The sequence below is a fragment of the Streptopelia decaocto genome (genome assembly GCF_964273445.1).
Source record: "Streptopelia decaocto genome assembly, chromosome: 11".
Taxonomy (NCBI): domain Eukaryota; kingdom Metazoa; phylum Chordata; class Aves; order Columbiformes; family Columbidae; genus Streptopelia; species Streptopelia decaocto.
Window position 1 is genome coordinate 15,115,745 of NC_138666.1, and position 23,544 is coordinate 15,139,288.

Genomic DNA, 23,544 nt, shown 5'->3' on the forward strand with positions numbered 1-23,544 from the left:
GAAGAAGTTTTTTCTCAAATTTAAGTGGAACCTTTTGTGTTGCAGCTTGATCCCATTACCCCTTGTCCTATCATTGTTTGCCACCGAGAAGAGCCTGGCTCCATCCCCATGGCACTCACCCTTTATATATTTATAAACATTAATAAGGTCACCCCTCAGTCTCCTCTTCTCCAAACTAAAGAGACCCAGCTCCCTCAGCCTTTCTTTTTAACTACAGGTGTCTGAAAACGGTACTGAAAAAGAATACCTTTGGGGATACTACACTATTTCTTGAAGCGCATTGTGCTGGATACTGGAGCACTGACAAAGTTCTGACTGGCAGGAGCAGGAGCCGGGGGGTCAGGAACCGCAGGACCTGCGAGGTACCACCCGTTATTTTGAACACAATGACCCGCCCGGCCGCGCTGGGCCGGCACGAGCGGCTGCGCGCTGTTGTTCGGTCTCTGCTGAGCGGACACTGAAGTTCGTGCACGGACGGATGGAGACAGCGACACCAGCATCGCCTCAGAAGAGGCAGCGGTGCGTGGAGCGGACACAACCGCACCGCCACTCGGCTCCTTCCCGCCTTCTGGGGCGCGGCGCGGGGCCGGTGGCGGCGGGACAGCCCCACCGCCCGGTGTGCGCAGCCCTGTGGTACCGAGGGGGGACGCGGCTGCCATGGCGCGGCCCGCGCTCGTCTCCGTGGCAACGGCGAGAAGTCGGCGGCACGGTGGCAGCGTCCACCCGCCAGTCACCTGACCCGAGCCCGCCGATCACGTGATACGGTCTCCATCGTCGCCATCTTGAAGCGGTGGCCGGAGGTGAGGAAAAAAAGTCTTTTTCTTCATTAAAACCCCGGTGAAACGGCGGGCGGGCCCCGGACGCCGCGGGGCGAGCGGGCGGCGGCGGCGGCCCGGCGGTGGCGGCCCGCGGCAGGTAGGGCGCCAGGCGCGGGGGCGGGCGGGCAGGCCCCGGTGGGGGCGCGCCGCAGCCCATGTGCGGAGCCGCGGGCGGCTGCGGCTCCCGGCGGAGCCTTCCCCGGGTCGGCCCGTACAGCGGCCGCCTTCCTCCCCTGCCTTCCACCTTACTCACCTCACCGCCTTCCCGCGGCTCGGCAGCCCGAGCGCCGGTCGGTGCTTCTCGCCCCGCCGGCGGCGCCGGGCCCGCTGCTCGAGGGCCGCGCCCGCGGCACCTGCGCGTTATAAAGCGGAGGCCGGGCGGGGAGCGGCGGCAGGTGCGGCCGGCGGGGAGCGCGGAGGAGGCGCGGAGGAGGGTCGCGGGCACACGTCCCCGAGCTGCCGTCCCGGGGGCCGCAGTTGGCAGCGTCGGGCGGCCGCTGGTGGAGTTTCCTGCCCTCGGGAGCCGGTTCGCGTTCGGCTGTTGTGCAAAGCGGTGCTTGGCTTTTCCTGGCCCCGGGGCAGCTCGCCCCGGCTCTGCCGGGCTGGCGGGTGGGGGTTTGACACCGGCGGCGCGGAGGCGTTTTCCGCGGCTCGGATCTTCCCCTCCGGGCCCCTTTGTCATCCCAGACCCCGCATTTCAGTTACCGGATGGGCTGGGTGAAGGGTACGTGCTGGCACAGGCGTTTGGCAGCGTGAAGTTTTTATGTCGTGGGAGATTGAATCGTCTTTGCTCTTAGTGATAAGCGATATAGTTATTAAAATCCGGATATTTGTGTGCAGCTCTTATCTTCCCTCTAAAAACCAAAGTCTGCAGCAGTAAGCATCAAACTTACTCTAATCAGAGAATGACATAACACGTATACACCATAGTGACACATCTGATAACTTAGATCAGCTACAAGCATCTGAAATCAGTACATCTGGAGGAGCTCTCTGTGTTTTCATTTGTGACACAGCAGTAGTATGTGGAAGTGCATTTCTTTTATGGCCCATCTAGGATCTTTCCTCTTAGTTTCTATGGTGCTTTCAGATGAAAAAAAGTAGGGGAAATATTTGCCTATTTAGCATTTACTTACAAAGTTTTAAAAGCACTGAGGAGCACCATGTGCTTATAATTTTCCTTAACTCGTTTTCAATTTGAAAATATTTAAAGTAGACATTATGCCTTTGAGCACGTAATGTAATGTTAAATCTGCTTTCAGGCGAAAAAGCACTTTCATTTACTTTTCATAATGGTTGTGAAACATATTACAGCTGGTATGGAACAAACAGCAAAGTTTGTATACCTAAATAGGATGATTTTCAAATAATAACCTTAAGCTGCTTTTAAGGTAATATATAATTGGAGATATCGCATGAAAGGGGCATAATTTTTCCTACCCACATAGATAGTCATTCAGTATACTGTGCCAAATAATAGAAGTTGAAGCAAAATATGCACATCGAGACATCTACAGTTGTATGTTTAAAAAGGTAAATACTTGCGTGTTTCAGTTTAATAATAACTCTGGAAACATACATTGATTCCTGTTAATAAGACAATACTGAAGTTGAATTGAATAAGCAGGCCATTTGGTATACTCTTACGTAAAATGACACTTCTTTGTTTTAAATATATTTAATTTTTAATTTCTGTTTCCTATAATTGATCTACTATTGCAGTGCAGTATTCACCATTTTCAATCTGCTTGGATAGATCCAACTAAAGGTGTAAAGTATTAAATAGCTGAGGGTTTGGCCTGTATACCTTTCAAAAGTCCACATGAAAGAACTCAGAACACATTTTCAAGGATGAGTGAAAAAAGAAATATCTGGCATCTCTTTATGTTCTAAATGTTATATATATTATATAAAAACAGATATTGTGTATAACGTACATGCGTCTATATATAGCAGAACTTGAAGAGGTTATTTTTAGACATTTTTTCAGAAGTAACTTTCACTATAAGACTTTTTTGTCCAGCTCCTCCACCCCTCACATTTGACCACATCACAAACTATGTTTTAATGTAAATTTGTACAAATTGGTTTCTAATTTAACCTCCATCAGTACCACATAACTGCCTGTGGTTTATGGTTAGATGTGGTTAAAGGAAGTGGAAATAGTTATTGCCTTTAGCGTTCCCTCAAAACAGAAAAAAATTACTCTATAATTTTAGTACCAATTTATTTTCCCTACAATTAAGGAATTGTAGAAAAAGCTACAATTAGTAGCTTGTCTCAAAAATGACATTTATAATAAGAAGTATGATTTGACACTTGAATGGTCTTTATTATAGTCATAGCAACATGACTAACGCAAGTAAATATCAGAATTACTTTGTTTTCCTAACATTTCAAGGAAAACAAAACAAAACAACTTAGTTTTGTAAATGATGTTGTTGCAAATTGTCATGTGCTTTAGGAAACGTCAGTATATCAGAATAAGTATGTTAGGAATACATTTTCATATCATATCATGGCTTTTAGGCATAACTATGCCAGTTAGTATTGACTGGTATATTTAAGTGTCTACCATTCAAATGTGTAGTCCTTGTGGAGAAAAAGACAATAGCTGTAACAGTGCTAATCAGCCTATACTTGAAAAATACTTCTCTTGCCCAGCTTGGAGTCATAGGCTCTCTTGGAATTATTCTGTCCAGCTGTATTGAGTAGCATCTACACTATCCACTAAATGTTCTCAAAATTTTTGGCTACTTATGTAGCCATACCACAGTTTTTATAAAGTTGGTGGCATTAGGCTTCCACATTTAGTAGAGGGAGAAATATAAATAGTACTGGGTTGTATTTTTATTATTGTGCATCTTTATATCTTAATATTTTATAAAACCGTTTCTCCTAGGTATTATGGAAGAAGGAAGCAGTGTTGCGGTATTGATGCCAAATATTGGGGAGCAGGAAGCTGTGCTGATTTCTGAAACAGTCATTGGCCCAACACTGCAGAACAGTGAAGATCAGAGAAAATGTAAAACTGATCCACTCATCCATGTTATCCAGAAACTCAGCAAAATAGTTGAAAATGAGAAGTCACAAAGATGCCTTTTAATAGGGAAAAAACGTTCCCATAGTAATGGTTCTGCACAGTCCTTTGACTCAGACGATCTTTGTGAAATCCCAGCTAAAGCAATTGAGCTATCTGTTATTGCTACGCAAAAGACTGAAGAGTTGCAAGCAGATTATTTTGTGACTGAATGTCTTCCACCAAGCAAAAAGAAGGTGACATGCTACCAGTGTAGCCTGTGTAAGTTTCTGTCACCTTCTCTTTTAACACTACAAGAACATATAAAACAACATGGGCAGAAAAATGAAGTTATATTAATGTGCTCAGAATGTCATTTTGCTTCTAAAAGCCAAGAAGAACTTGAATCCCACTTCCAAAATTGCCACGAGAATGATGGCAAAAATAGCATCCAGACAGAAGTGCAGCAATGTGTAAATGTCTCAAGTTCATTTTTGCAAGGGCCAGTGGAAGGAAGTGTCAAATCAGGAACTGATCAGACAGGAAATCTGGAATGTAAAGATATAACTCAGTCTAGTCATATGCCTGAGATGGGTAGGAGGAAATGGTATACTTACGAGCAGTATGGCATGTACCGGTGTTTAATTTGTCGGTACACCTGTGGTCAGCAAAGGATGCTGAAAACACATGCCTGGAAGCACGCGGGTGAGGTTGATTGCTCCTATCCTATCTTTGAGGAAGAAAATGAAACTACCAACTTGTCAGAGACAGTTGTAACTCAAACACCTCATAGCGTGGATACAGTTGTTCTTTCTTTGGAAAACAATGAACTTGATATCCATAGTGAGCATTCTCTTCAGCTTCAGATTTGCAATTCTGAGCAACTGTCATGCAAATTGCCAGCAGGAACAAATGTCAAAGAGGAAGAGATGTTAAATCAGTCTGTAGTGCATTCTCCTGCTACAGAGGTTTTAGAGGAGACTGTATCCGATACAGAACAGGATAATATGATAGCCGATAGCCTGCTTTCATCAGCACAGAAAATCATTAATTGTAGTCCAAATAAAAAGGGTCATGTTAATGTAATAGTAGAGCGTTTGCCAGGTGCTGAAGAAAGTGTCTTACAAAAGCCTTTCTTGATGAACACTGACATTGAAACAGAAAAAAACCTAATCTTGGAGGAGTCCCGTGTTACCTGTGAAGAACCTGATGAAGTTTATTGTTCAGATGAAATGCAGGAAGTAATAATAGGATGGAATAATGCCGAGAAGAAAGATAATGAGTTAAGCCCTAATAAAAATGTAACGACTGATGAAAATGCACCTCCTGTTAGAAGAAGGACAAATTCAGAGTCTTTACGGCTACACTCATTAGCTGCAGAAGCTCTTGTTACAATGCCCATCAGAGCTGCAGAACTAACAGGGTCTGGTTTCAGGACTCTGCCTGGCGAAGATGCTGTGGGTGCAGGTGCAGGGCAGGGAGAAGCTGATGGCCCGTGCGTGGCTCATTCTAAAGCCATATCCTCACTTAAGAATCCTTCAGAGGAGTTTAGTGGCTTAAACCAAAGTGAATGTGCAATAGTAGAGATACAGAAAGAAAGGCCAGAGTTATCAGAAGCACCAATTAAAATGGGCATCAGTATGTCACTGCTCACTGTCATTGAAAAACTGAAGGAGAGGACAGATCAGAATGCTTCTGATGATGACATCTTGAAAGAATTACAAGACAACGCACAATGCCAAAATGCAAATGATGCAAATATTCCTGGAAGTAACCTAGTAGAATATATACCTAATGTAGATCGACCCTACCGCTGCCGCCTCTGCCATTACAGCAGCGGTAATAAAGGGTACATAAAACAACACCTGAGAGTCCATCGGCAGCGGCAGCCGTACCAGTGTCCTATCTGTGAACACATTGCTGACAACAGCAAGGATCTAGAGAGCCACATGATCAACCACTGCAAAACAAGAATGTATCAGTGCAAACAATGTGAAGAATCCTTTCATTATAAGGTAAAGTTCTCTCCTGTGCCTGTCAAAACCAGCTAAATATATAAAATATATATGTATATTGCTACTTTTTTAATAACTGGTGATCCCTCTTTCTAACTCAATTCAGTCTGACACCCTGGCTTCATTGTCATTACAATTGGGGATTATTGGCAGCAACACTTTCTGAATATACAATTCAGCTATAATTATTCTGCTTTCCCCACCAAAATAAACTTGCTTTCTCACATCAGTTATTTTTCTGAGAACTGTCCTATGGACGTGTTAATATCATGTTGGTTTTCTGCCCATGTGTAGCAGCTACTGTGAGAAATGGAAGCGTCAGAGAACTTAATAGTCAAAACTTTAGAAGAATGCTCAAATATGCCTGTTAGTTGTAAGTGTATGCAGAAGAAATTGTGGCACTTGGGGGTAACATGGGACTCTTTGAAGCAGAAATTATTTTATTTTTTCTTGTGTTCTGGTGGTCTGGATGTTCTGTAAAACTCAGATCTGAAACGTTACACACCAGAGCAGAATGATGTACTTCTGCCATTTTTATAATCACTGTTTTAAGCATTAATTCTGATGAAGTTGTTCCTGTGTACTCAGCCCAGTACTCAGGAATATAGGATAGATAACATCAGTATCTAGCTCTACAGCTGAAACTCTCGAAGGCAACAGTAGCACAAATTTTCCCATATTTACTGTTGTTCAGTCCTAGTTTGAAAAAATGTGCAGGGTGGGTAGCAAAAGGCTCTCCCCTCTCCTCCCCACACAAGTAGAAACAGGAATAACATATTCTTAGGTCACTAGGCAATATGAAATTTGAGTCAATTTTCACACAAGCCATCCTCTAACTTCTAATTTAATATTGCTTTTGGAGTATCATTCTGGAGAAAGAACTTTACCTCTTGTCTATGGGAAACGGCGAAGAAGAAAATATTTTTTCTAAATAAACACAAATCATATAATGCTCTCAGTCACTCTCATCAATCCTTTATGTTATTAATTAAATTATTTACTTTGTTTTGTTTCTGGTAAAATTGCCTGTATATAATCTGTATATATGTTAAAATATGTTTTATAACAGTTGTCATTAAAACTTGAGTAACAATGTCACAAATGATTGCAATATGTAGTGTATGTTTGTTGTGTATATTTAAACATGGGAAATTGTTTTTTCAGAGCCAACTGCGAAATCATGAAAGAGAACAACACAGCCTTCCAGATATCTTTTCGACAGCTACATCTAACAAACTAATAGTTTCCAATGAAGCAGATGAAAGAGAAGGTACTGTTTATATTTAGTACTTGAAGTAAGAAAAAGTCACTCAGAACATTACTTCTGCCTGCTATATTTGTGTAAAACTGGTCATAATGTTCTCCTTCAGTGTGCAAAACTTACATGGTTGGTTTTGAGATACCTTACTGACATTTATTGGTAGGTAGGACATTTTTAGCCCCTGTAATTTGACCTTGTACTTCTTCTTAAGAAAAACAACTGGTATGGAGTATTACTCTGAATTTTTAAGGAAAAACAATCTTTTTCTCCTTCTTTCAGCAGCCACAGTGTTTTCCAAATTGCCTACAGTAAAGAAAAGCAAGCTTCTTTTAAACTCACTGTGGTCATGTAGGTTGCTGTCAGCATATACATACAATACTATCCATTCTGTGTGTAGAAATTCCTGTATAATTATGGTAATGTCCAAAATGAGTCATTTGGTTTAGCTCCAGAGAGGCAAATATAAACTATTCTAAAAATGCAACCTGTATTTGTGACGGTTGCCAGGGTAACAGTAGGTATTCATTTTCTGAATGTTTGCTTAACTGTGTATCTGCTTATAATTTAATAGTGTTTGTTTTAAAAACAACAACAAGACCTAAACCCTTGATGTGTTCAGTTAGCAAAATAGGGGAAAAACAGCCAGACTTTGAAGTTTAGGAGAAAATGTGGTCTTAAAATCCTTTGGGTATCCTGGAGGCCCGATATTTATTATTGCACCTTTAATGGATCCTCTTCTCTGGTGAGTTAAAGTTCCTGAAAATATTTACAGCATTTATCTTCTGAAGGCAACACTGTAATTATTAGTATTTTGCAATTTTAGAGCACTGTGAGAAAATGCTGTTAATTTTATCACCTCTGAAAAATTGTTGGCTGAAGTATTTCCATTTTGAGTACATTGCTCTTTTCTGTCTTGATTGTAGTCTCTCATTGGTTTAAGATAGCAAAATGTGCACTGTAATAATACTTAGATTGCAGTTGGAATTTCTGGGTTCTACTCTCACCTCTACAGCTGAACACAGTGAGTGTGAAAGTAATCATTGAAATTAATGCAACTGCTTGTGAAAAAGGGTTCTAACCAGCATGAGCCAGGCTGGACGCCTTGAAGCATTAATGATTTGTCCAAAGCAACATGGTACGTGTCAGAATAAAGTGAGATCCTTACGTCTTAACTCCCCTCTACTCTGCCCTGGTGAGACCACATCTGGAGTATTGTGTCCAGTTCTGGGCCCCTCAGTTCCAGCAGGACAGGGAACTGCTGGAGAGAGTCCAGCGCAGGGCAACAAAGATGATGGAGTGGAGCATCTCCTGTGTGAGGAAAGGCTGAGGGAGCTGGGGCTCTTTAGGTTGGAGGAGACTGAGGGGTGACCTCATTAATGTTTACAGATATCTAAAGGGTGAGTGTCAGGAGGATGGAGCCAGGCTCTTCTCGGTGACAACCAGTGATAGGACAAGGGGTAATGGGTACAAACTGGAACACAAGAGGTTCCACTTAAATTTGAGAAGAAACTTCTTCATGGTGAGGGTGGCAGAGCCTGGCCCAGGCTGCCCAGGGGGGTTGTGGAGTCTCCTTCTCTGCAGACATTCCAACCCGCCTGGACACCTTCCTGTGTAACCTCATCTGGGTGTTCCTGCTCCATGGGGGGATTGCACTGGATGATCTTTTGAGGTCCCTTCCAGTCCCTAACATTCTGCGATTCTGTGTGATTCTTCACTGCTGTCAGCTCATGCTGCCTCTTTTTCTGGCTTTCAGTATACAAGTTAGAAATGTGAAAGTTAATTACTTCATCACCTTCAGGTAAAATGACCCTTCCTAACTCCTTTTCGCTACCATCATTGCCAAAGGCATTTCAATTCAGGACAGTGATCTTTAGTGCTACAGAATGCCTGAGATACCCGTCTGAGGTTGGGCTGAGAGAAGACAGGCTGGTGGTAGTGGGAATGGTTCCTGTTAAGTAGGTTTGGTTTTGTTTTCTTTCAAAAGAAATAGCATTAATGTTGTGATGGAAGTGATAGGAAATAAAATATTGTTAGTTTAGCTGGTTACAAACATCTGTGACCACAACTTGGACTATTAGTTCTTAGAATGGTTCCTTTGTTTTAAACCAAGATTTTTAAAGATGTCATGATACAGGAATAACTAACTTGCAACGTCTGAAACATATCAGATTTTTGGGAATACTGTACCTTTTGAGCTAACACCCTGTTTTGGTGACTGAAAATCAAGATGCCTGTCTGCTTTTGAAACCAGTATGTTTTAATAAGGTGGTTTTAGAGTTTATATCCTCATCTTGTAACGTAACTTCCATGAAAGAGGAGCCTCTGTTCAAGCAAACTGACTGCTTTCAATTTAATTACTTCAGATTTTTTAAAATATCTTTTGGCTCATTATTATCTTATAAAAGTGCTACAGCCACACACTTTGATTGATTGTTTACCCCACATGAAATTCAGCAATGTGGCTTGAATGCAAACAGTTCTCCTTTTAAACTTTTATTAACTCATACTGTGGAATGCTTAAATTATTTCAGAATCAATTTATAATCAAATTGCAATACCACTGCAGTACAACAATCCCTTGTCAAACAGATGTCATCCCTATAAAGCGACACAAAACAAAGGAGTTTATGGCATAGCATCTGTTTATGTGAAAGATGCCTGAGCTGGAACAGTTTCATTTCTTGTTTATGAAAGAGTTAGTCCTAAAAGTCTCTTTATTCATCATGGTTGTATAATAAATTAAAAGGGAGCATTATGACACCGGATGTGATCAGATTGTAAATGTCTAATAATGAAGGAATAGGGTAATCAGCAGCATTACAGGAGCACCTGTTACTGCGCCAGAACAAAGATCTGTCATTTCCATGTTCACTTTAAAGAGAACTGGTATCCTCCATCCAGAAAGCAAAAAAGGCCCCAAACCCAGAAGACAGAAGCTGTCAGAGAGGGTGGGGGACACAACTGCTATTTCACTACAGCCAGAGAGTATGTGATTTATTATAATTTATGTGCATTTTGTTGAAGGAATAAATATAAAGTAGTGATTGGTATAAGTAGTTGCTCCTACATGTGTAGCTGCAGAATTTAAGATGGAAAAGCCATTCAAGTAGAGGATGCAATAGCTCAACCTTCACACAACCCCTCTTCTCCCATAGATCTGCAGCCCAGTGTCTTTGTATTCATTTGAGGTCTTCTGCATAAATGTACATACATAAAAGAATCATTGTAGAAATATAAATTCCAAAGTCTCCAAGCATATAATTAACATTGTTTTGATAATTTACATTAAAGAAAAAAAAATCTAAAGGGAGAACTCTGATATATTCTGCTTTAAAGCTGACTCACAAAGAGTTCATGGTACATATTACTTCCATATTATTTTTATAAGAATGCTACAAGAGTGAGTGCTCTGTCATGTTCTAAAGTAAAAATATAAAATATTTTTCCTGCTATCTTGGTACACATGGATTTATTCAAATTTTATTTCAGACTGTGTTTGTATTCAGATTGCTATTTTATTCAATATATCATATTGTGTATTCTTCAGAATAGCCCTCTGGGATTATCAGCCCTACCTAATTACTTTGCATCTTGAACCAGAAGTGCTGGATTTTGGAGTGAAAGTTTAATTAGTGGTGATTGTCACTGACTGTTTAAGTTAGCTGTGTGACTGTATCAGAAGAATAGATCTATAACTTCTTTTTTACTTAATTCAGTGCCCACCTGTGGGAAAAGAAAATATCAAAGTGAAAAGTTGAACTTCCATTTTGGATGACTCGTGCTACTGGTTTATTCTGCAATGTCTCCTTAGAGGAGTTTTACCAGAAAGATTGTTAATTACTGCTTTGATAATGAAAAGATTCAGTCTGGATTATTGGAATCCAGCATAATCAAGAGGAAACTCCAGAACAAAATTATCTTTACAAAATCTGTTCAGTATTTTGGATTTAGGAGATGGAACTTCTCTTTTCAAGATAAACTCTACAGGTCCTCCTGAATTCAATCTGTTTGTCTAATTCCTCCCTTCTTCACCTAAAAATTTAGGAAGTGATAAAGGAGGGAGGTTCACTCAGTTTTTCTTACTCCAAACTGGAAAGAGGTTCATGGTATTTGGACCTAAGCAGAGATGTGTCTGCTTTCCATCTTTTTGGAGTCACTCTTTTCAAATTTCAAGCTCGGCTGTCTTTTCAAACTGTGCAGGGTGAACAGTGGAAACCCTCCTCTCACTTTAACACGGGCCATCAGTGCCCTTGACAAGCCTTTCACAGAATTCTTCAGGATTCACAATTCCTATTTGGGACATCAGAACTTATATTTTTTAGGGAGGTGAGTTATTTTTGGTTTGGGGAGGAGCTGGGAGGCCTGGGAAGCAGATCACCTGCTGATATTATCAGAATTCCTAAGGCACTGTCTACTAAAACCCATGCAGCTAATACAACTTTTTCTGTCCCACCTAGGGTCTTCTGGTGGATCCTACTAGTAGTAAACCCCTTCAAACACAAACTAATTATTTGTTTGTGCTGGAGATGTGCCTCATATGAGCATGAGTTTCTGAAGTCTGTTCTTGCAAGATTTGAGCTTGACTTTGTCACCCACACCTTATTTATTGAATTGTATATTTATTTTGGTTTGGGGATGTACTTTAGTAGTGATCTTTAGCCACCACAGAAATTCTCCAAGGATCTCTATCAGAGTTTCTTCAAAGCCCATTTACATAAATGAGAGTAATGGCTTGACTGTTCAGCCAGCTAATAAGAATTTGGTGTAAAGATAAAATTAATTTGAGCACCTTACTTGTACTTGGGGGGAAAAAAAGTCCAATGACTTAGGCTAGTGAAGAGGTTGGATACAGAAGGAAAACCCTTTGATTTTAGTTTGATGTTTCTTTTGGCAGTAGCGCTGATTTAAACAGCTGCAACCTGGGTGTTCCTTCATGTTTCTGCCATTCTCGCCATTGGCGAGTGCATGAAGGCTGCACGGTGGGCTGGAATGGGAAAATGACCTACACAATAAATACTATCCCTCTTCCCAAATGTTAATATTTTAACCCAAAGCAGTTCCATTATTCAATGAGGGAGCAGGAATAGGGCTGTTCAAGTCTAGACACATCTCAAAAATACTCAAACTGCACTTATGGGCACACATTTTCCCATGTTAAATTAGTCATTAGCCGTTGTCTCTGCAACCATTAATTTTTCAAGATTCTCTTTCATTCTGGAAAGGAAAAAAAATAGTTTTGTTACAATTGCTTTTTAGTAATTTGGAGAAGTTCCAAATTATTTCTTAACACATCTGGTCAGTATCTATTTTTTTAATCATCTCAGATCCTTCTGAAAGTGTGAGCATATGTGGATGATAAAGAGGCTTTAGATGCTTTGGGAGGCCTTTTGTTTTTCTATGTTTGCCATTGGAAACTTGTCCTTTCTCAATGCCCATCTTTTCCTTTGATTTGATTCAGGGGTTCAGCAGTTTCCACATTTTGTGACCTTTTGCTGTAACACAGGATTTTAACCCAACTGCAGGAAGAAGGGAAGTGTCCGCATAGAGAGAAATAATTCATGTTTCATAATTCAATTGTGCTGAAATTATCATCTGAGAACTTCTTACAATGCTGAATGCAACTCTCTAAAATAATGGATTTTGTTCCATATAGGAAATAAGACTTCAGTTCAGAAACTGTATAGATGTGATGTATGTGACTATACCAGCACAACTTACGTTGGTGTACGAAATCACAGACGAATTCATAACTCCGATAAGCCATATAGGTAAGTGTCTCAGTTATTACTGGCTAATGCCACATGCTTGGTTTACTTGTTTTAACTAAAAGGGTTACTTAATTGCTCATCGAATTTTGAAGATATTGTTAAAAGAATTTCAATTACCTAATTTTACTGCTAATTTGAAGGAGCCACCCTTGCTGGATGACTCAAACTATGTAATTAAGATTTGCTAATTTTTCCTGGATGCATCTTTTGCTAGAGCAGTCTACTGCTTGTCTTTAGTTTGAAGCATTCAGATGTGGAAAGAGAAATAATTACATTGTAAAACTGAACTTTGGTCAATAATACATTTCTTTAACTCCTTGCACACCTTAGTTCATTTTGGATTTGCTTTATTGCAAAGTGTTCTCCATTGTCATATTGTTTCTTTGCACATTGGCTTCTAAAGAGTGTGGCAAAATTCTCCCCTTTATCTTGTTGCCAGTCCTGTCATCTTTTTCAAACGTTTCAAACAGTATTAACACTCTCACCTAGGATCAGATTTTATAACTTTTCCACACAGATGTTATATTGATTTATATATGAACTTTGATATCTAAAATCACATGTAATACTATAGCTCAGGTCCCCAGCAGAAAAATAAATCATGCATTTGTCTGTTGGTTGCTGTATAAATTCCTGCAAATTCCATCTATGCTCATTCAGTGTGGATCTTTGTCCCTCTCTAGTGGCTGGAAACTAGACCTGAGTTAATGGAATTTTTTAGCTAACATATGTCTACCTTTTTAATACGAATTCTGGAAACTCAACACCTTAAATTGCTGAGTTCTCTTTTGGATAAACAAACCAAGAAGCTATGTTGTGTTTTGATTTATGCATTGTAATGATATCCCATAACACTAGCAAAAATTTGCAAGATGTTTGCCCAGAGAGCAAATGTGGAATACAAATAGTTTGGTTTTTTTCTCCTCAGAGTCTTCCCTATTGTTGTTATTTGTTATTTAGTGGGGTTGGAACAGCAGATACTGTAGAGTGTCTTCTATATGGTAGTTTTCTGGATTGGTGTTATCCAGCCTGTTTGATTTGGGAACCCTTGAAAATTTTCCATTGGTGATACAGACTGCTGCATTCTAAATTTAAGCCTACTGATCTGGCTTGCTTTTCTTCTTATTTTTTCATAAACCCTGTAGACAGATCTGCAGGCCTGGTATGATACTTAAACCACAGCCAAAAACCATAAAGATCCAGTATTTATAGTATTTCACAGAATCACAGGATGTCAGGGGTTGGAAGGGACCTGGAAAGCTCATCCAGTGTAATCCCCCCATGGAGCAGGAACACCCAGATGAGGTTACACAGGAAGGTGTCCAGGCGGGTTGGAATGTCTGCAGAGAAGGAGACTCCACAACCCCCCTGGGCAGCCTGGGCCAGGCTCTGCCACCCTCACTAAGAAGAAGTTTCTTCTCAAATTTAAGTGGAACCTTTTGTGTTCCAGTTTGAACCCATTACCCCTTGTCCTATCACTGGTTGTCACTCAGAAGAGCCTGGCTCCATCCTCCTGACACTCACCCTTTAGATATCTGTAAACATTAATGAGGTCACCCCTCAGTCTCCTCTTCTCCAGCTCCAGAGCCCCAGCTCCCTCAGCCTTTCCTCACACAGGAGATGCTCCACTCCCTTCAGCATCTTTGTTGCCCTGTGCTGGACACTCTCCAGCAGTTCCCTGTCCTGCTGGAACTGAGAGGCCCAGAACTGGACACAATACTCCAGATGTGGTCTCACCAGGGCAGAGTAGAGGGGAAGGAGAACCTCTCTCCTTATGAAACACATATTCCTCAACCTTTCATAGTATGAGACAGCAACCTGCTGTATTGCTGCCGATTTTATAACCGTAAACTTTTTTGTTGTTGTTTGACAAAAAATGCTGGAAATTAAACCGTAGAGCCTCCAGTTATGCATTTTTGCAGATTCAATACCTTCTGAATTCTAATACTGCACAGTTAAGTCCTTTTTAAAAAAAAAAAGGAAGTAATGTCAAGTATCCTGCAGTCTCCAACTGTTTCACACTATAGACCAGACTTAGTAAATACTGCACATTTTACCATTTCAAAAAAAAGAAGCAACTAAAGTCCTAATAAAGACACAGAGTTTGAGCCGAGTTTGATGGCTTTTATTTCAAAATATTTTACAGAGGAAGCTTGTGTGATATTGGTATTTATGAGTAGCATAGTATTTTGTCTAGTACTTTGAGATCTAAGTCCAGGTATCTAAATCTAGATCCAGACTGTTTTATGTATTGTTTGTATACAAAGTTATTGTGACAGAAGTAAAAAATAAAATTTTAGACAGCATGGTGTCACACACTTGTCTTAGGGCACTTGAATCTAAATGTGTTCATCCTCTCCCTGACTTCTGTTTCAGGTAAAATGGTCTGAAACTTTGACATTTTATTACTTTTAGAATGCATTAAGTAGAACACATCTTCTTGAGGAACAAGACTCACTTCTAAGTACACTGTGTCCCCTATAGCTCTTATGGTCATAATCTGCCCTTGCAAAACAGCCAAGAAATCTGCATCAGGGCTGCACCCGTTCAGTCGCATCCACAGCTCCCTTACGCTTTGTGACGCTCACCAGCTTCAGTAGAGGTGGCAGGACAGATGTCAGGAAAGAACATAGTCCATATGCCTCGTGATTCTTGCTCAAAGATGAAAGCTTTTTTGGACTGCAAAAGATTCTCAAGGCTGAAAACTTCATCACTTGGACTTCTGTAAATATTGACAGTCTTCAGCTGTAGTCTTTCCAGTTACCTTTGCTTTCTCTTAGGTTTTTATTTCTGGAATAGTATTAGCAGTTTAGTTTACTTCTTGTTGTCTCTTTAGATGTCGAGTATGTGACTTCGCCACCACAAATATGAATAGCTTGAAATGCCATATGAGGCGCCACCCCCAGGAGCATCAGGCAGTGCAGCTAATGGAACAGTACAAGTATGTAACAGTTCTAATTTGGCAAAAAGCTGTGATAGTAGCAATTTTGTTATGCTAAGATAGAAAGCAGAGTTCAGATTCTATTCTTTTCCCTCCTAGATTAATTCTTTGTTTCAGTGACTTTTTTTTTTGAGAGAAAGAGATTTGATATGGCATTCCCAGGTAATGTTTGTGCCAGCTCGTTAAACATGGCCATGACCTGCCACTGGTACAGTATTCAGCTTTTTCTTTCCAGAATGGGGTGGTTGCACATATACTGTCTATTGCAAGTAGTTTCTGGATCGTGTTAATTACCGAAACCTGCCTGGAATTGTTTGGGAGAATCCATGTGCCAAAATCATGCCCAGGAGGCTTCTAACATTTAACATTATAGATTGTTAAATTCCAGTACCCAGGAATGTTCTCTGGCTTTGTTTAGTATCCTAGTCTAGGCACAGCCTTTACTGTACACATGTTAGTGAGAATCCAGATTGGCATCACACTGCCTTAGTTAAGAACTGGTACAAACAGTCATTATGTTTAAGTGAGTTGTGTCCTTTGTAGTATGTCCATAAATATATGGGTTTTATACATACATATATATATGAGAAAGTTGGCACAAATATGTGCAACTGTTTGCTACTAATTTGCAACAAAAAATAGAAGCTGGGGAAGGAAAGAAAATCAGGAATATACTGAACTTTTCTTAGTGGAAGATTTTAAAGGCAATAGGAAGAATCCAAATAAAGCATATTCACATACGGGTTTCTTCTCAATAAAATCTGCTTCTACAACTTCAGAGTCTTTCCACTGCATTTTTCCCCAAAATGTTCCTAGTAGCACTACGTTCTATTTGCTCTCCTGTCATATTTGATACAGTATTGCTGAGTGCTCTTAGGGTTACTGAAAACCTCCACACTTTGGTCCCCAAAGAAATAGCCCATCAAAAGCTGCAAGATAATTGTTTCTTCAGTAGATCAGTTCAGGATGCACTTGAACAGTAAAGTTTAATAATTCAACGTAGGCCAACCAGTAGGGCAAATCATGCTGTAGAATTGAAAAGATTCTACTACTAAACTCAATGGTAAAATAATTTTGTTTCTCTGGGAATGCCTTGCATATAATGTAACTATACATTAACTATGTGATTGCAAGTGTAGCACATCAGGCTAAAAGCTGTTGAGTTTCTGTGTCTAAAGCAGTCGCCAGCATTTGGCTCATGATATTATTCTCAGCAAAGTAAATCTGATTAGTAAATCACCTGAGTAAACCAATGTACTTCAAAAAACAAGACTGCAATTGAAAGGGGACAAAAAACAAACACTGAACTGTCACTTCATTCACTGTGTTACCAACCCACTGACCACTGTTAGTGGCACAGAAAAATCACGTGTATAAGACGACTAGTGGAATACCCGTGCAAATAGAATGGAATTAAGATTATTTGTTGATCTCTGTATTATGTAAAAGAACATAATTTTGGCCTAATTTTATCTGTTAATTAACTATAAGGTCTGCTTTACCTTATTTTTAATGATGGCATTGTTTTGCAACAGCCTTACTAGAAATATTAGGATTCTCAACCTGAAAGTGAATTTGCCTATATTTGAAAGCATCCACTTTCTTTACTAGCCTTCAAATTAGAAGGAAAAAAATAGGACAGTACATTCCAAATCAAATAATAGAGAAAAGTGAGTTAGAAGGACATGCCTGTTGTTCCTCAGCAGGACAGAATTATCTTGCTACATAAGCAAGGTACCGTACCATGCCTTCACCTAACTTGTGAGATTTTTGCTATTCTCCACCATCTTCTACTGAGCAGAAATAGTTTCCTGTATATGATTATTTGCAAAGCATTTAAGGACTATATCTTACTGCCACTAAGGGAGATGGTAAAACCTTACTGAACTGTAGCGTGTAACGCTGTTTTACGTAGGCCTATACGTGTTTCCAGGTCTATTTCTGAAAAATTTCCAAAAACTTTGTAGCGTCATAGTAATTTTAACAGACTCAGTGTAGCATATCAGGATCACATTGCTTGAGCAGAAAACATCTTACTCTCATTGAGGAATGAGATGGACTGAGATGCATTCCTAGCTATAATTTACTAGAATAGGTCACCTCCAGTTTCTAGAAAAATTTGATCCTGGCCTTTTCCACGTGAAACTGCAGACTTCCAAAGTAGCAGTTCGCTAAGCAAAGTAGTTTTCTTGTCCAAAAGACAAGGAGCTACAACACCTTTACCATGAGGACTGTTCTGCTCTGGAGTGATGTCATGCAGTGTCACTCATCTCCTTCACGCTGAGATGACTAATTTATCATCTTAGAAAACACTTGTTAAAAACCTCCTTTGTTGTATGTTCATGTATGAAAAAAGTCCTATGGGATTTGATCAGTCTTGAGTTGTATCTGTAAATATACACTACATCTCTATGTAAATAGGATTTATTCTTCAAGGTCCTTTCCAACTTGAACAGCTCTGTGATCATTAAATGAACCAATACATGCTACACCAGGAAAGGCTTTTTTTGTTCAATTAAAATAATCAGTGCTAATTACACAGCTCCTGCTTGGTTCAGAGCAATGGCAAAGAGAGCTCACTCCCTGCCCACCAGATACCACGCTGATGGACTCCATGTTTCCGCAGCCATCAGAACTATTGCATTTTTGCAGTATTGAAACAGTTTTAACAGGCCAAACAGATAAGATTTTAATTCATTTAAGAAGTCGGAAAAAAAAACAAACTTAAAAATTCTAAGACGCTGAAAATAGTCATACAATTCAGAATGAAAGTTTGCAAACTAACTTGAGTGAGTTATGAAACTGAAAAGGGGAACCATGAATTGACAGGTATCTCTCTGTTTACTCAGCCTTTTGGAAAAACTAATCAATTACTAGTAAAATTTAAATTCAAAATGTTTCCCTTTTTTCCTTCTCCACTTTTTTTCCCTAGATGTTCTCTCTGTGGATATGTGTGTAGCCATCCTCCATCCCTCAAGTCCCACATGTGGAAACATGCAAGTGACCAAAACTATAACTATGAACAAGTGAACAAGGCTATTAATGATGCAATTTCACAAAGCAGCAGGTATGTCTGATTTACCTTCCAGCCCTATCTTCTAGAAATTTTGAAGGACCCACCTCTGATCCAAAATAAAGTCCCTGTCAAAAGCAACAACTGTACCTTTTGATATTTTTTTGGTTTTTATTATTATTTCAGGTTTCAAGGACAGCTTCCTGACAAAACCGTATTAGAAAAAACAGATGAAAGTACAGTACTAGGAAGTTCAGACAACCTGGTGTCTTTTACAGAGTCTATTAACCAGACTACGAATGAAATTTCAGGTTCTGATGAAAATGCAAAACCTAACTTGATGAATACCTCATGCAGTTTAGATAAGAACTCCGCTCTACCCCATCTTGGCACAGAATACTGTGTTCTTCTCTTCTGCTGCTGCATTTGTGGTTTTGAGTCTACCAACAAAGAAAACCTGCTGGATCATATGAAAGAACATGAGGGTGAAATCATAAACATCATCCTAAATAAGGACCACGGCACAACTCAGAGCATAAACTAGGTGAAGCAGTAAGTTAATGAGAGGGTTTCCTAGAGTAAATATTTTCTTTCTTTGCTGTTTTTTGCCTGAGAAACTTGCTAAAGAGAAGAATTGCAAGCAAAACTTGATTTCCCATCCTGAGTCCTTCTTTCAGTAGGAGTACAATATTTTAACCGGGGACTAATGAATCATTTAAGAGATAAATATAAGAAATGAGGAATAGAACGATCCCTTTTTACCTGTTATTTCTCTATATGGTGCCAAGAACGTTGGATTGTTGGGTTGTCTTTTCTGTTGTCAGGTACTAGTCAGTAACAATGCATTAGTACAGTACGTTAAAACCCAAAGGTATGAAAGCTTTGTATCAATTGAAATGCTTTTTGCTTCCTCCCTCTGTTATTTTCCAAGTATTTCAGCAAAGAACTTTTCACCCTCCTTTTTGAAACTGGCAACAGACCAGATACAGATTTTACAGTGTGATCTCATAAAATCTGCTGCCGGGATTCTGGAAAGCAGGGAGCGGGGCGTGGGTGAGGGCACGGCTGTGCTTGCATGCACACACAGGCATTTCGGTTTTCCCAATCTGTTTTTAAGGCCTTACAAACTCCAAGTCGTCCTTCAACATAGGCCGCTATCCTTTCTAGCAATTTAGAGCAGCGGGAGCTGAGGCCCCTAGAAACATTTTGCTAATAACTATTTGTCTGATCGGGTCCTAACTAAAAAATTGCTATCTTTCAAATTGATAATGTGTAAAAAATCCTTTATAATAATGACCTGCTGTTTCTTAATGGTTTGCTTGATGCTTTCAGCAGAACTATTTTAAAAAAAAAGCTTGTCTTATGTCACTTTAAATTTGTGGTGATTACTTTGCAGTACGTATGAGCAATGTTTTTAATAAGAACAAGATATTAACAATAATTGCCACAAAGAGATGTAGATTAAACCCATGTAGATTCCTAAAGATGTAGGTGAGCACAAAGTAGGATTTTGAGAAATGCTTTGGAGCTCTTGGAAATCCCACTGGCTGTCTAAATTTCCCATTTGTCTGTCAGAGCTGTAACTGTAGAAATAATTCAGTGAAAGACAGAGGAACCTTCCTGTAGAAAATCATATTAAAAAAAAAAAAAGCAAAGAATATTTTAAGCAAAAACGGTATCCAGTCACTTGTAGAATAAATTTTACTAGTGCATATAATATGGATTCATAAAGGGAGTTAGGGATTACTTTGTTTTTCGAAGAAACACATAGAAATCTCTCCCTTTTAAAGCCTTTAGCTGCTAAAACTACAGTGCTTTTTTTTTTTCTGGTTGGTTGTTTGATTGATTTTTTTTAAGTAAGTTACAGCAGTTTGGAGTAGAAGATTTTCATTTATGTATCTGTTTGGGATATTATTGTATTGGCTAATTGCCTGGCAGCTTTGTTTAGGTTATTTATAAAGTGGGCTACTTAAATTGTTTCAAATACATCAATCAAGTGAAGTCGTTGCACGTCCAAAGCAGCCCCTGCGCAGCCAGATTTAAACTTTCTAGTTTGGTCATGTATTTTTGCTTTGAATGAAGCATGCCTGGTTCCTGGCACGGGGATGCAGTTACCTGATTTTTAGTAGCTCATTACTTAAAAAACAACTTACTTATAGGAAAATAGTATTTTGTGGTTACTTCCTGTTTATACATTTCTGCTCGTAGAAATAAGCTACAACTGTAAATCTAAGAAGGTGGCATATGTAGTGTACAGTCTATTGCACTATCATTGACCAGGAAAAGACAACAAGGCTTGGTATAAATTTATGAAACAGCATAAAACCTGAAGGCCGTGGTAAAGGCACGAAGATTACAAGTACATTTTAAGATATTTTTTTCAAGTAATATCCTCAATTTGACTTGTTTTTGGGGGTTAAATATCTATTATTTTGATTATAAATGCGAGAGCAGAAAGTACGCATTTTGCTATAAAAATTGGTCAGGATAGAATGTCAAAGCATTTTTGTTTCAGATATTTGAGGTGTTTTAAATACATATGTGAAGTAAGTAGACATTCTTTTCAGTTATTTTTCGTATCCGTACAGATGGATTTTACATTTGAAAAACATGGTTTATTTACATGATCTCCAATTCAGTTAGAGATAGTAAACTGGGATATTCACACTGTCTTATTTTACCTTCAATATAGAATTGATGAGAAAATAGTACATTATCTTGAATATATCTAAAGTTTCTGCTTCAGAGATCCCATTTGTTGAAAAAATTACTACAGATATCTTTTTACCTTTAATGTTAAACTACCCATCAGTATTCACAGAAACAATATTTTGCCACATCGTTATTTTTGTGTAAAGGGATAATTATTTTGAAGTTGCTCAGCTAGTGAAAGATAAAAAGGTAAGAAACTTGCATTCATAAGCTAAGAAGGAGATGGCAGTGAACCAAGACATAAAAAGCAAGTAATCTTGAATCAAAATTGACAGTTCGGGTGTATGCGCAAGCCTCACTTGCAGCATTAAGTACAATGCACCAGGACCCGTTGTAATGGGATTCCTAAGCAGGATGTGTCTATTCACAGTTGTTCTTTGCCATCCTGTTGCTTTTTTATTTTTGATCGTGTGCTCCTATAAGATAGTAGAAAGCCAGTTGCCTCTAACAAACCACGATCAGTCCTAACAAATGCCAACAAATAATTATTTCCCATATGCACAGCGATTTTTGTTAACTGTCTCCATGGTGCTTACCAGGAGTTACCCACTCACGATTCCCATGGACTTCATCAGAAGTTCTGCATGTGAAGTAATTACAGGCTTAATTTTTCTGAAAGCGAAATTATTCCTCAGGTTATTTGCTTTAGAAAGTGTATGGTTGGCTTGGTTGCATGTTATGTATGGGGGGTTTTAAGCACATTTCAAAGTCACCAATACTGCGGTCTTCCCCTTTCTTTAAGCTTTAAAATATTTTCAGATCTTACATCACAGAACTGTCAGATGATTGGCTGCTCCCTTCCTGTTTGTTTAAATTGTATTTTATTCTGTGATATGAACTGTAACTTGCAGCTTTGTTTTAAATGCCTATACTTCTACTAAAGAGAAAACTTCCTTCCTACTAGATTATACTGATAAATAGGCGCATATTTCATCTTTCCAATTTATGCTTGGCCTGGAAAAATAGAGTGGGATTCAGTCAGTTATTGTATTTTCCTCTTTCAGAAGCACTTATTTAATCATTTTTTAAAATGTACAGTTGGTGCTCAAAGTAACATTTGTTAAGATATATTTAATAGAAGTTTACATTTGCATTTGATATTCATGGACATGGGTACATGTATTTTTTTAAGAAAAGGTATTGTAACACTATGGCACTGCTTTTATAGCCAAAGTATAAAAAAATTTAGAAAACTGACATGTAAAGACTGCAGTTAATTCTGATACTGTATCTTATTAAATAGGATGACTTTTGTTTTATAAAATTATCCAGCACATTAAGCTGCATGCCTTAAGCTCTCTCTAGGATTGTGTTCCTGATAGACGACTGTTTGGAACTATGAAGCAAAGTCTGTAGTACTACTTTAACTACCTTCTGAAATACTGTACAACGTTAGAATAATTTATTTTGCTTTACAGGAGTTTGTCACGTATTGACTTTAATATTGTATTTTGGTAATAAACTTTTTTTGTTAAACCCTTTAGTCACTTTTATTTGACCCGTATGACATATGAATATGGAAAACTCAAAACACTGTCCCAGTGTTTAGAGAGATGGTAATCTGTTTAAACTGAAAAGCATTTGAAATATTTTACTGCCATATCTCACTCGTGTGTCACGTTATTATAGTTTTAATACTGCTAATACAAGTTTTATAAAAGTAACTGTAGCAATGAAATATGAGACTCTTAAGTAAAAATATTTGTAAGCCTGCATGCAGTTCTGATGGGACAATGCTGAAGGACAGAACTGCACTTTCAAAATTCATAATGAAGCTAGTGGGAGTTTTTCCTGAATTTAAATGGAGTGAAAGCCTTATGCAGCTTTTTTCAGGTGATTGACTCTTGCTTATCTATCACATAAGCTAAAATATATCTTGCAACTTAATTTTAAACCTACAGCTTATCTCTTTGCCTTGTTGGAGCTTTTATTCCCATCTTTATCAGGAGGAAAAAAAAAAAACATCACACCAGAACACAAAGTCTAACTCAGTTGGC

At 39.0% G+C, this 23,544-nt stretch overlaps 1 protein-coding gene across 3 annotated transcripts; it reads left to right on the forward strand.

The window, feature by feature from the left end:
- Positions 1–698: 698 nt before the first annotated feature.
- On the forward strand, positions 699–23,023 carry ZNF507 (zinc finger protein 507). Of its 3 annotated transcripts, none has more exons than XM_082063232.1 (7): positions 699–915; positions 3,721–5,852; positions 7,017–7,122; positions 12,767–12,881; positions 15,718–15,822; positions 18,755–18,889; positions 19,022–23,023. In XM_082063232.1, the coding sequence occupies exons 2-7, from the start codon at positions 3,726–3,728 to the stop codon at positions 19,377–19,379; spliced, it is 2,946 nt and encodes a 981-aa protein (XP_081919358.1). In that variant the 5' UTR covers positions 699–915; positions 3,721–3,725; the 3' UTR covers positions 19,380–23,023. The 3 variants fall into 3 exon arrangements, with proteins under 3 accessions (XP_081919358.1, XP_081919360.1, XP_081919359.1); XM_082063233.1 differs by having other exon boundaries at positions 762–800; XM_082063234.1 differs by lacking the exon at positions 15,718–15,822.
- Positions 23,024–23,544: the final 521 nt, after the last annotated feature.